This window comes from Capsicum annuum, chromosome 1 (genome assembly GCF_002878395.1).
Source record: "Capsicum annuum cultivar UCD-10X-F1 chromosome 1, UCD10Xv1.1, whole genome shotgun sequence".
Classification (NCBI taxonomy): domain Eukaryota; kingdom Viridiplantae; phylum Streptophyta; class Magnoliopsida; order Solanales; family Solanaceae; genus Capsicum; species Capsicum annuum.
In genome coordinates, this window is record NC_061111.1 from 215,424,283 (window position 1) to 215,438,476 (window position 14,194).

Here is a 14,194-nt window from a genome sequence, read left to right on the forward strand (position 1 = left end):
GGTGTACCATCTAGCTCAGGAGAAAATAGAAAGTGAGTCATGATTTCCAAGAGTTGAAATTCATTTTAGTATGCCCATGTGTTTTCACTTATATTCATTGTTTTATAAAATGCTCTTATTATGTTATATAAAAACATATTATTTTGGGTTGTTTCACATACCAGTAGAATTATATTGACCCCCTATATTTTAGGATCTGAGGCACAGTCCCGGAGTCCCGCTAAGTAGTAGGTTGATTTCTGTCAGAGATTGCAGTTGGTGAGCCTCCCTTATTTCAAAGGCCTGTTCTAGAACATTGTTAGTTTATTTGATTCATGGTCCAACTGGGGGCCTTGTCCCATTTTCTAGATAGATGTTGATTTTTATATTATTAGAGATTTCGCAGACTAGTGTCATATATTTTTGAATGTTAGGAACCCCGGGTCGGGTTGTGACAACTAATTGGATAGAGGTGCTCAACTTGGCCAATTTTTGGTTACTGCTTTGTAATGTCATAAGCTTGTTAATAAAGGACTGCAGATTCTGATCGGAGGAACCACCTTCCGTCACTGCCTCAGATGCTTTCTTCTTCCATTTTAATACATTCTCTTTCATCTCCGCTGCTTTAGGGCCACTCATCACCTCGTGCAAAGATTGTTCAACTTCGCATCGAGGAATAATCCTGTTCTCTGTCACACCTCTAGAAAGTCTTACTCCTGTTCTGAATTCATCCACTAAATATTTAACATCCGTGACTTGATCACCCAATTGTGGAAATGCAATGATATGGACGCCATTCGCGATAACCTCAATGGACGAATTCCATCTGCAATGAGTCATGAAATAGGCTAAGATGGATGTGCTAAAACCTGTTCTTGCAAACACCATTCCACAACTTTTCCTTTATCACCAACTTTGTCCAAATAGCCTTATAGCAAGACTACTCTGGGAAAGGACAAATTTTTTTGGGGCGACTTCATGATCGACAAGAAATTTAGCCTCGAATTCAATAATCCGTAAGCAATTTCATCGACTTGTTCTTGGCTTGGTACAACAATACTACCAAAAGAAATGTAAACAACTGAGGATGATGGCTTGGAATTGAGCCATTCGGTGATGGAGCTACCAGCCTTCACCAAGTCACCACGAATATCTTGTTCAACTTTTGGATCTTCGACTAGTAGTGGACCAACGGTCTTGATGGGCAAAAAATTAGGCATGTAGTCCAGTATCTCTTTTTCGATCTCTTCAAATGATTCGATGAAAATGCAAATGGGCTAAGAGAGGTAACTGAATTAGCCCAAAATGGCATTTGCTAAGACAGGTTATGGATTAGATGGGTGTAAGAAGCTAGGAAGTTCATCCCACTTGAGAATTGGCATGTTAGGCAAGTGAACATCAATGTCGGGATATGTTTCATTTGGGAAAGGTGCAAGATTGAAATGATAGTGATAATAAGAAGAGAAACTAGCACAAGATTGGACCCAAAGAACAGCACAAGGTATACCAAGGCTATCAGCCACATCACATACCCATGGAATAAACGGATTGTTGATTAGACATGAAACATGACGCCCTTCTACTTTATTTTCTTTTATCATTGTAGGAAGTACTTCTCTGCCTACAGTTTTAAGATTCATCAGCTATCGGCTGAGTGTATTCCCATCAATCAAAGAACTCAAATCTAATGAAACCATCTCCATAAGGAGTTGGCTCATCACTAATTATGTTCTTGTTGGCTGCTCTCATGTCCTTGCCTACACATTCTGGTACGCAGTAAGTGATAAGAACTCCTTTTGAAGTAAGGCATTTGCCAAGTCTAAGCAATGGATTAACATGTCCTTGACCAGGAAATGATATCAGAAAAACATGAACAAATGAATCCATGGTACCTTGAGACCCCATTTTTTCTAGTAATTGCTGATTAGCTAAATCAGCAGGTAGAGAAAATATTGAGCAAGTGGTTTATTCTTTCTTTATTAGAGAATTTTATTGTTTATTTTTATGTGCGTATGAGTTGTACCACTGCATTATATAATACCAGCAAGTGGTTTAATCTTTCTTTATTAGTAATTTTTATTATTTTTTTATGTACGTATGCATTGTACCGCTCGCTGCATTATATAATACCGGTCTAATGTTTCACGGGGCTTTGGACTGTAGGTGATAAAAGAGTTTTAAAATGAGCTGTGGGTGACACAAGAAAGTAAGAAAAGTTTGAAAATAACCCACAAATTTTTTAATTTACACTTTGATCCAATGTAAAACCTAATATAACTATAAATAGAGAAAAAAAGCACATTTCTCTCCCTTCTCATTTATTGGATTTTTCTCGCTCTTCGCAATTTTTATTGTTCATTGTTGTTGTTGCTTTATTCATCATCTTCTTCAATATCATCATCTTGTTCTTCATTATCATCTCTTCTTGTTCATCATCATCATCTTCTTGTTGTTGAACACTGTTGTTGTTACCGCTACTGTTGCTACTTGATCAAATTTTTTTAGGTCAAATTTTATTCGTTTATCACTTGGGCATTACTTATTAGGTAATTTTAGTAAGTAAAATTATATTTTTTAGTTGAATTTCTCATCTGGGTGTATCTGCTACTGATGTTTTTTCAACAATGAATAAAATATGTAACATGAATCCAATAGATGAGTAATCTGTTGCACAGATGAGTAATCTGTTGCACAGATGAGTAATCTGTTGCAACATATATAAGTAATCTATTGCAACATATGAGTAATCTGTTGCAACATATATGGCTAATCTGTTGCAATAGATTACTCATCTGTTGGATTCATATTATAGTGTTGTAACATGAATCTAATATATGGGTCATCCATTGCAACAAATTAGTTATATGTTGCAACAGATTACTTACTTGTTGCAACCAATGACTCATATGTTGGATTTATGTTGCAAGTTCTATCCATTGTAGCAGTAGCAGATCTACCAAATAAAAAATTTAATAAAAATCATAATTATACTTACAAAATCACCTATGCAGTAATGTCCAAGTGATATACGGATAAAATTTGATTCTAAAAATTCCAAAAATATCAACAGAGGTACAACGAATAAGTGAAACACATGAAAAATTTCATGAAACAAGTAAAGAAGGCAAAATAGCATATCTTACATCAAATGCAAAAGGATCAAGAGGACAAACATTTGAGTTCTCCTAAAAATGTTTAAGTTCCCTAGTATTTTAATTGCTTTCTAATGGATGACCCATCTGTTATAACAAATTTTCTATCTGTTTGATAATTTCAAACAGGTGAATCATCTCTTGCGACATGTTAGTTATCTGTTGATTCAAATTAAGCAATTATCAGTAATAACTAAATTGATTTACCTAAAATTAAAGACAAGTCTTTAAGACAATGGGACAAACATTTGAGTTCTCATAAAAATGTTTGAGTTCCCTAGTATTTTAATTATTTTTCAACAGATGACCTATTTGTTGCAACAAGTTAGTCATATGTTGAAATAAATGCTTATAACAGGTTAGTCATTTATTGATTCAAATTAAGCAATTATTAATAATAATTAAATTAATTTAATTAAAATTGAAGACAAGACATTAGACTAGGGGAAAAACGTTTGAGTTCTCCTAAAAACGTTTGAGCTTTAGTATTTTAAATTATTTTTCAACATATATTATGTCTATTTAATAATTTCCAATAGATGAGTCATATGTTGCAACAACTTAGTCATCTGTTGCAACAGATGTCTATATCTGTTTGATAATTTTCAATAGATGAATTAGTTGTTGCAACCAGTGAGTCATCTGTTGCAATAGATGTCTATATCTGTTTTGTTATTTTCAACAGATATGTTTATTTGTTTGGTCATTTCCAATAGATTACTCATCTGTTGTATAACATGTTAGTTATCTATTGATTCAAATTAAGCCATTTTTACAAATAACTAAATTGATTACTAAAATAAAATATGAATTAATAAGTTCAATTACAGTTCCAATTAATCTCATGGTAATTACATGACCAATTAAGTGTTTCGTACTAAGTAGAATGATTAATTAACCAATTTTATTTGAAATAATTCAAATTGAATCTTTATTAGAAATAACTATATTGATTTAACTAAAAGTAAAGATGAATTAGTAAGTTCAATTACGGTTTCAATTAATCTCATAGTAATTACATAATCAATTAAGTGTTTCATTCTTAACATAATAATTAATTGACCAATTTTATTTGAAATGATTCAAATTAAGCCATTATTAGTAATAACTATATTAATTTAACTAAAATTAAACATGAATTGATGAGTTCACTTGTAATTTCAATTAATCTCATAGTAATTACATGATTAACTAAGTGTATTCGTCTCGAGTAGAGTGATCAATCAACTAATATTAATTGAAATGATTCAAATTAAATCATTATTAATAATAACTAAATTTATTTAACTAAAATTATAGATAAACTTACAAGTTCAATCAATATCATAGTAATTAAATGGTCAACTAAGTGTATTCTTCATGAGTAGAGTGATCAATTGACCAATTGTATTTGAAATGAATCAAATTAGGCCATTATTCGTAATAACTAAATTGATATAACTAAAATTAATGATGAATTGATAAGTTCACTTACAATTTCAGTTAATCTCATAGTAATTAATGATCAATTATGTATATTCGTCTCGAGGCGAGTGATCAATCGATCAATTTTATTTGAAATAATTTAAATTAAGTCATTATTAGTAATAACTAAATTGATTTTAACTAAATTAAACATGAATTTATAAGTTCACTTACAATTTCAATTAATGTATTCATCCTTAATAGAATGATCAATTGATAAATTTTATTTGAAATGATTCAAATTAAGCAGTTATTAGTATTAACTAAATTGATTTAACTAAAACTAAAGACAAGACCTTAGAAAAGGGGACAAACATTTGAGTTCTCTTAAAAACATCTGAGCTTTAGTATTTTAAATTATTTTCCAATATATATATCCTATATGTTTGATAATTTTCAACTGATGAGTCACATATTGCAACAACTTAGTCATTTGTTGCAACAGATGTCTATATTTGTTTGATAATTTTTAATAGATGAGTCATTTATTGAACATGTGTCTATATTTGTTTGGTCATTTTCAATAGATGTCTTTATCTGTTTGGTTATTTTCAATAGATTACTCATCTTTTGCAACATGTTAGTTATCTATTGATTCATACTAAGCCATTATATTAGTAATAATTAAATTGATTTAACTAGAATTAAACATGAATTAGTAAGTTCAATTACAGTTTCAATTAATCTCATGGTAATTACGTGATCAACTAAGTGTGTTCGTCCTAAGTAGAGTGATCAATTGACCAATTTTATTTGAAATGATTCAAAACAAGCCATAATTAGAAATAACTATATTGATTTAACTAAAATTAAAGATGAATTAGTAAGTTCACTTACAATTTCAATTAATTTTATAGTAATTACTAGATCAACTAAGTGTTTAGTCTTAAGTAGAATGATCAATTAACCAATTTTAGTTGAAATAATTAAAATTAAGAAATTATTAGTAATAATTAAATTGATTTAACTTAAAGATGAATTGATAATTTTAATTATGATTTCAATTATTCTCATAGTAATTACATGATCATCTAAGAATATTCGTCTTGAGTAAAGTGTTAATTGATCAATTTTATTTGAAATGATTCAAATTAAGACATTATTAGTAATAAATCCATTGATTTAACTAAAATTAAAGATGAATTGACAAGTTCAATTACGATTTCAATTATTTTCATATTAATTACATGATCATCTTAGTGTTTTCGTTCTGAGTAGAGTGATCAACTGACTAATTTTATTTGAAATGATTTAAATTAAGCCATTATTAGTAATAGCTAAATTGATTTAATAATTATAATTTCAATTAATCTTATAGTAATTACATGATCATTTAAATGTATAACCTATTGCAACAAATTTAGCCTATAACAACAGATAAGTCATCTGTTGAAAATTATCAAACAGATATACATATATGTTGCAACAGATTGGTTATCTGTTGTAATAAATGTCTTTATCTGTTGGTCATTTTCAACAGATGACTAATTTTGATACGAGTACGATCGCGTAGATGGACTTATGAGGGCTTATGTTAGACCCGAGACTTGGTGTGGACAAATAAAGTGCAAAGGAGCACCTAAATGGACACCAAAATCATCCATACATAGCACTCCAAGGGCGCCTATTGAAGCATTTGACTAAGGGGTTATTTTGGATATTTCACACTTTATTTTGTAACCTACTATAAATAGAATAATGTAGGGTTTTAGTCATTAGTTTATGTTGAATATTGAAGTTGTAACACTTAAAACTCTCTCTCTTGTGAGAAATGCCCCCATGACCGAAACATGTAACTAGGGAAATCAACATTGAGGGTGGATTCACTCATGTTGGACTCAATCTTGGAAACGTTGGATGCTTAGGAGATCGAGGTCACTCTTGTGCCAACATAAGAGTTAGGTATTTGTTATGTGTGACGTTAAAGGTCCAAGAGTGGAATAGGCTTTTGGGTTTTTAAGATTATACCTTCAATTTGTCTAGCTATTTATCCTTTTACCTTCTTGTAATCTTATTTAGTGTTTGTGTTGTAATCTTGTGTTCTTGTTGTTATTGTTACATCTGAATCGTGTATCTTCTTGTTCATCATCTTATGTTGTTAATCTAGTTTGTTGTCCGCTGATTTGGTGTAATAAATACCTTGTTATCTTCTTGTTATGGTGTTCTTAGGAAGTCAAGACTTGTCTCCAAAAGGGTTCACGGATTTCTTCCATTTTCTGGATCGTTTTTGGACTGATTTCGTGTTTCCCCTGTCATTCCCGTATCATTTGGTATCAGAGTATGTATTGATATTGTTCCCAAAAGATTAATTTTGGGCTTGTTAGTTGAAAAATAAAAATAAAAATTATTAAAAAAAAAAGTTGAAATCTAAAAATTCCAGAAAAATAGCAATCTTTCCATTTTGTGTTCTTGGCCGAAAATTGTGTTTGTGTTGTGTATTGGCCAATAGTTTTACTTGTCTTTGTTTTTCTCTAAGTGTTAGTTTTGTTCCTCACTTACATGTTGAGTCTATATCTTAGATTTGATCTTGAAATATTGATGTTGTTAATGTGAACAAAGTGTGGCCGATTGTTGTTCGTATTGTTGTTATGGGTTCGAGAATTGAACGTGTGATGTGTTGTTGGTTCAAGTTTTGAACGTGTATTGTGGAGATTGTGTTGTGGAATTTAATCTTGGAAAGTTGTTGTCGTTGTTTGGGAGGTCCAACTTGAACCTTAGAACTTCATGACTAAAAGTTTGTGTTCTTGGTGTTCTTCACCATCTCCATATATTGTTGAAAAAAGTGGTTGTTGATCTTAGATGTTGAAGAAAAAAAGTGTGTACTGTGTTAGTCTTTCAAGACATAGATCCAAGTTTCAAGGTGTAGTACTTGTGACTCAAAGACTTTTCCTACACACTAAAGACTTTACATCACTTCTCAACCACTTTCCCATGAAACAAGGGTCCATGTTTTAAGTAAAAGTACTATAAAAGTCAAGTCTTAAAATTTAAAACTTGAAAAAAAGGCTCCAAGACTTATTCTTGACTCCTTAAAACAAATTTCACCAATCCAAATTAAAGTTGGTCAAGACTTGGACTTTGGAAAATAAAAATTGTAGAAACCGCAAACAATACGTGGCTGCCACATCATCAAGTTACTGTTCACGCATCAAATTTTGGCTCAAATTTCAGATTTTCTTAGTTGTTTTTTATTTTTCCGTAGTTTCGCTTGTTGGTTCCAATACTAATCGACAAACTAGTATTCATCTACTAGATTGTTAGTTAGTTTTCGGTTCATTCATTCGTGTTTAGCGTTTGTTGTGTGCTTTTTTTTTTCTTTTTTTGTAAATTCGTTGTGTTTTATTGGTTCAAGTTTGTAAACAACATTTCTTTTGAGTCAACTCAAACGAAAATCTATTCCGGGAAAGAGTAGACTCGACCCTTAATCACTTGCGAAGTACAAGCCGACTTTCAACACTTGTGAAACCAAGTGTGAGGTAAAAATTGAGAGTGAGAGTGTGGTGAGGCATTTTTGAACTAACAAGTTTGTTTGTTGTTTGTTGTTGTCCTTTGTTTTATGTACCATGGCTGCCACTAATCTCGATGCCACATTTGATCACATCAATGATGATATTAAAGAAATGAAATGGCACGTGGAAAGGCTACGCCAATTGTTACCTAAACTTATCCCACAAAATCCAACTTTCCTTGTCCAAACACCGTGTGCCGAGAGATTTTCGAAGGAAGAGGTGGGATGCCCCGACCCACACCAAGGTAAAGAAGAGATTGAAACATCTTTGGTACTTGATAGTGAACTTATAGAGAGTGAAGCACTTGCTAGTTCCAAATCTGTTCGTGAGATAGATCATGCTCTCTTTAGGTTTAATGGTTTGTTTGACGATGATATAAACACTCCTAATGAACCTAGTGGTGAAAATAATGATATAGCTTGCCTTGAAGGCTATAGCCAATATGCTAAGACACTATGATGTGACAACAATTCTCCTAAAGATGGAAATCTCTTCTTGGAAGATGATAGTACTCTTATGGGCAAGGAATGTGTAGTCTCGGAAATGAGTAATCTTGGTAGTAATCTTGGTGTTCATGATGATCAATTTACTCTTAAATGTAGTTCACTACTTGGGCATGTGAATGAAGTGCTTAAAAATTCGCAAGTTAAGGATGGTGTCTATCGAATTGATCTTGATAATGTGCATGGCTCTTTGAACATCTTGTGTGGTAAAAGCATTATGATTAGTTTTGGTCATAGAGATTATGTGTATGAAAATGTTTTTGTGTGTGAATGTGGGAGTGACATTCTAGGGGAAGGAAGGGCTAGCCTCGGCTTAGGCCCTTGGCTAATTCTTCCATTTGATCCCAGTACCATCTTAGGGTGGGAAATGATAACTCTCAGCCTATTTTCATTCTGTCTTGGTATTTATCCGAGCTACTTCCTTTGTCACATTTGTACTAATATTTTCATGTTTAATATAAAGGACCCGTGGATATACTTCAAATTTGTTTCGCCTCGGTATGACATATTAATGTGTTTATTTTTGCTAACCCTAACCCTCGTGTCATGAGGATGTGTACTTGTTTGTCTTCTCTTGATTTTGCAAAGAACGGATTCAAGGTTGAATCCTTTTCAAGAAGGGGAGGATGATACGAGTACAATCACATAGATGGACTTAAGAGGGCATATGTTAGACCCGAGACTTGGTGTGTGCAAATGAGCATCTAAATGGACACCAAAACCGTCCATACATAGCACTCGAAGGGCACCTATTGAAGCATTTGACAAAGGGTTCATTTTGGATATTTCACACTTTATTTTGTAACCTACTATAAATAGAATAATGTAGGGTTTTAGTCATTAGTTTTTGTTAAATATTGAAGTTGTAACACTTGAAATTCTCTCTCTTGTGAGAAAAACCCCCATGGCCAAAACTTGTAACTAGGGAAATCAACATTGAGTGTGGATTCACTCGTGTTGGACTCAAGCTTGGAAACGTTGGATGCTTGGGAGATCGAGGTCACTCTTGTACCAACGTAAGAGTTAGGTATTTGTTATGTGTGATGTTAAAGGTCCAAGAGTGGAATAGGCTTTTGGATTTTTAAGATTATACCTTCAATTTGTCTAGCTATTTATCCTTTTACCTTATTGTAATCTTGTTTAGTGTTTATGTTGTAATCTTGTAATCTTGTTGTTATTGTTAAATCCGAATTTTGTGTCTTCTTGTTCATTATCTTATGTTGTTAATCTAGTTTGTTGTCCGCTGATTTGTTATAATAAATACCTTGTTATCTACTTGTTATGGTGTTCTTGGGAAGCCGAGACTTGTCTCCAAAAGGGTTCACAGATTTCTTCTATTTTATGGACCATTTTTGGACTGATTTCGTGTTTCTGCTGTCATTCCCGTATCAAATTTATTGCAACATATGGCTTTATTAGTTTGTTATTTCCAACTGATTACTAATCTGTTGTAATAGATGACTAATCTATTGCAACAGATGTCTTTATCTATTTGGTCATTTTCAACGGATTACTCATCTTTTGCAACATGTTAGTCATCTATTGATTCATATTAAGCCATTATATTAGTAATAACTAAATTGATTTAACTAGAATTAAACATGAATTAATAAGTTCAATTATAGTTTCAATTAGTCTCATGATAATTACATGATCAACTAAGTGTGTCCGTCCTGAGTAGAGTGATTAATTGACCAATTTTATTTGAAATGATTCAAACCAAGCCATAATTAGAAATAACTATATTGATTTAACTAAAATTAAAGATGAATTTGTAAGTTTATTTACAATTTCAATTAATTTTATAGCAATTACATGATCAACTAAGTGTTTAGTCTTAAGTAGAATGATTAATTGACCAATTTTATTTGAAATAATTAAAAATAAGCAATTATTAGTAATAACTAAATTGATTTAACTAAAATTAAAAATGAATTGATAATTTTAATAACGATTTCAATTAATCTCATAGTAATTACTTGATCATCTAAGTGTATTCGTCTTGAGTAAAGTGTTAATTGACCAATTTTATTTGAAATGATTCAAATTAAGACATTATTAGTAATAACTACATTGATTTAACTAAAATTAAAGATGGGCTTACACACATAACACTTATATCTAATGCATGGAATCATGAATGAACTAATTTGTAAATGCATGATTGACATGAACATGATGTGGAACTGAAACTGAGCTTGATAGAGAGAAATCTTAAAAAGATTAGTACCTTATACTTAATCTGGATTTGTAGAGAAAAGATGAGGGTACTTGGTCCACATATCTACCTTTGCTTCCTCAGTGGCTCCTTCAATGGACTGATTCCGCCAAAGAACTTTGGCCAATGGAACATCTTTGTTCCTTTGTCTAAGAACTTTATGATCAAGAATTTCGACTGGAACTTCCTCAAAGGAAAGATTGTTCTGAATATCTTTACTTTCTAAGGGAACAACTACAGCTGGATCACCAATACACTTTTTCAACAATGAGATATGGAACACTGGGTGTACTAAGGCTAAATTTGAAGGCAACTCAAGATCGTAAACTACCTTTCTGAAATGACTGAGAAACATATCGAGGACTGAGTTTCCTTTCTTTCCAAATCTCTTCATTCCTTTCATGGGAGAGATTTTCAAGTACACAAGGTCACCGACCTCAAAATTGAGATCCTTTCTCCTCACATCTATATATGATTTCTATCGGCTCTGGGCAGCCCTAAGACTTTCTCTGATCAACTGAACCTTCTCTAAGGCATCAAACACCAAGTCAGTCCTTGATAGTATGGCCTCACCTACTTCAAATTAACAAATTCGAGATCTACATCTGCTACTATAGAGAGCCTTAAATAGAGCCATACGGATACTGTAATGATAGTTGTTATTGTATGTGAATTCAATCAAAGGCAAGTGGTCATCCCAACTACCTGTAAAATAAACTACGCATGATCTTAGTATATCCTTAAGATTCTGAATAATCCTTTCTGCTTGACTGTCTGTCTGAGGGTGGAAGGTTGTATTGAGATGGACTTGGGTACCAAGACCCTTTTGGAATGCTTTCCAGAAATGAGAGGTAAACTGGGCACCTTTATCTGATATGATAGATAAAGGGACACCGTGCAACCTAACCAACTCTCTAAGATAGAGTTTTCCATAGTCCTCCACTGAATAAGAGGTATGGACTGGTAAGAAATAAGATGATTGGTCATCTTGTCTACCATAACCCAAATAGAATCATGTTGATGATGAGTACGAGGCAAACCTGTCACAAAGTCCATGTTCACTTCCTCCTACTTCTAAGTGGAAATACTGAACTCCTACATGGATCCACTAGGCTTCTGGTTCTCAATCTTAACTTGCTAACAGGTAGAGCACTTAGCCACAAACTCTGCAATATCTCTCTTCACCCACTTAACCAATAGATCTCCAGCAAATTGTGGTACATCTTAGTTGCCCCTGGATGAATAGGGTAATGTGAACCACGTGCTTTTGCAAGAATTCGTTGCCTCAGGTCATCTAGACCAGGCACACACAATCTACCCTGACAACGCAACATACCATCTCCCCCCGGAGAAAACCTCCACTTTTTGATCTATGATTCTTTCAACTTAACTAGACCGGGATCTCTATCCCGCTTTTCCTTCACCTCGGAAACTAGAGATGATTAAGAGCTACTCCATACCCACACACTAAATCTGCTAAGGCAACTAAGTGAACACCTAGTCGGGCAAGCTGATGGACTTCCTGAGCTAACTGGTTCTTACCATCCTCAACATGAGCTACACTACCCATGAATAATCTACTGAGAGCATCAACCACTATATTGGTCTTTCTTGGATGATACAAAACACTCATGTCATAATCCCTTAATAATTCTAACCTCCTTCTTTGACGCAGATTGAAATCTTTATGAGAGAACACATACTGAAGGATTTTGTAATCTGTGAACACATCCACATGCACCTCACATAAATAATGCCTCCAAATCTTTAAGGCAAACACTACAGCTGCTAACTCAAGATCAAGAGTAGGTAATTCTTCTCATAGAGTTTAGGCTGTCTGGAGGCATAGGCTACGACCTTACCTCTCTGCATGAGGACAAAACCCAAACCTACTATAGATGCATCATATTACATAACAAAATCATCTAAACCATCTGGTAGAGTCAAGACTGGGGCTGAGGTGAGTCGAGTCTGCAACTCTTGAAAACTCTTCTCCAATGAATCTAACCGCTGAAACTTAACTTTCTTCTGAGTTAATCTGGATATGGGGGATGCAATAGAAGAAAAACCTTTAACAAACTAAAGGTAATATCCAACTAAGCCCAAAAAACTCCTGATATCTGATGGAGAGATGGGTCTTAGCCAGTTTCTCACCGCCTTGATCTTTTGAGGATCTACTCTAATGCCATCACTAGAAATAATATGGCCAAGGAAAGCTACTAATATTATCTTGAATTCACATGTATTGAATTTAGCAAACAATTAGTGAGCTCTAAGAGTCTGAAGTACCATTCTGAGGTGGTCTGTATGATCATTTTCGCTATAGGAGGAAACAAGAATTTCATCAATGAAGACTTTGATGAATATGTCTAAGTACTTCTTGAACACTTAGTTTATCAAGTCCATGAAGGCTGCTGGGCATTTATAAGATAGAAGGACATGACTAAAAATTCAAAGTGATCATACCAAGTTCGAAAAACTATTTTCAGAATGTCATATTCTCTGACCCTGAGCTGATGATAGCCTGATCTGAGGTCTATCTTGGAAATATAACTGTCTCCTTGAAGTTGGTCAAATGAATCATTGATTCTAGGAAGTGGATATTTATTATTTGCTATGACCTTGTTCAACTGATGGTAGTCAATACATATTCTGAGTTAACTATCTTTCTTACACACGAATTGGACTGGTTTGCCCCATTGAGAGATGTTGGGTATTATGAATCCCTTATCTAAGAGATCCTTCAATTGTTCTTTCAATTCTATGAGTTCAGATGGAGCCATTCTGTATGGCAGAATAAATATAGGCTGAGTATATGGGAGAAGGTCTATTCCAAAGTCAATTTCCCTTATGGGAGGAACTCTGGGGAGATCTTCAGGGAACACATCTGGAAATTCCCTAACAACTAAAACTGACTCAAGGGTTGAAGTTTCTGAGTTAGAGTCTTTGACTCAAATAAGATGGCAAATACATCGCTTCGATATCATCTTTCTGGCTCTAAGGTATGAGATCAACTAACCCCTAAGAGCTATAGTACTACCCTTTTATTCAAGGGCTGGTTCATTTGGGAACTGAAAATGAAATATTCTATTTCTACAACAACTAAGGCACAGCATGAGTGAAGCCAATCCATGTTGAGAATGACGTCAAAATCCATCAACTCTAACTCTACGAGATTAACTGAAGTGACTTTTTGAGATATTGTGACTGGACAGTTCTTTTATACCTATCTTGATACAATGGAAACCCCTACTGGGGTAGACACTGAAAATGGCTCTGCTAGAGTTTGGGACTAACTCTAAAATTAACGCCAATATATGGAGTTACAAAAGAAAGAGGCTCCAAAGTCTAGTAAAGCATAAACATATA

The 14,194-nt window shown here is 33.4% G+C and overlaps 2 protein-coding genes across 2 annotated transcripts; both read right to left on the reverse strand.

The window, feature by feature from the left end:
• Positions 1 to 312: 312 nt before the first annotated feature.
• On the reverse strand, positions 313 to 2,151 carry LOC107861798 (cinnamate beta-D-glucosyltransferase-like). The gene has a single exon (XM_047412829.1). It carries the CDS (start codon positions 865 to 867, stop codon positions 313 to 315), a length of 555 nt encoding a protein of 184 aa, XP_047268785.1. The 5' UTR covers positions 868 to 2,151.
• Positions 909 to 1,884, reverse strand: LOC124898806 (cinnamate beta-D-glucosyltransferase-like). Its single transcript, XM_047412831.1, has 2 exons — positions 1,674 to 1,884; positions 909 to 1,225 (listed from the first exon to the last, which is right to left on the reverse strand). The coding sequence occupies exons 1-2, from the start codon at positions 1,882 to 1,884 to the stop codon at positions 909 to 911; spliced, it is 528 nt and encodes a 175-aa protein (XP_047268787.1).
• Positions 2,152 to 14,194: the final 12,043 nt, after the last annotated feature.

Excerpts from the sequence above, each read along its gene's own strand:
- LOC124898806 (XM_047412831.1), bottom strand. The coding sequence starts at position 1,884 with ATGGGGTCTCAAGGTACCATGGATTCATTTGTTCATGTTTTTCTGATA. Across the intron at positions 1,226-1,673 it reads GCCAACTCCTTATGGAGATG|AGATCGAAAAAGAGATACTG; the intron begins GTTTCATTAGAT and ends AATCATTTGAAG.
- LOC107861798 (XM_047412829.1), bottom strand. The coding sequence starts at position 867 with ATGGTGTTTGCAAGAACAGGTTTTAGCACATCCATCTTAGCCTATTTC.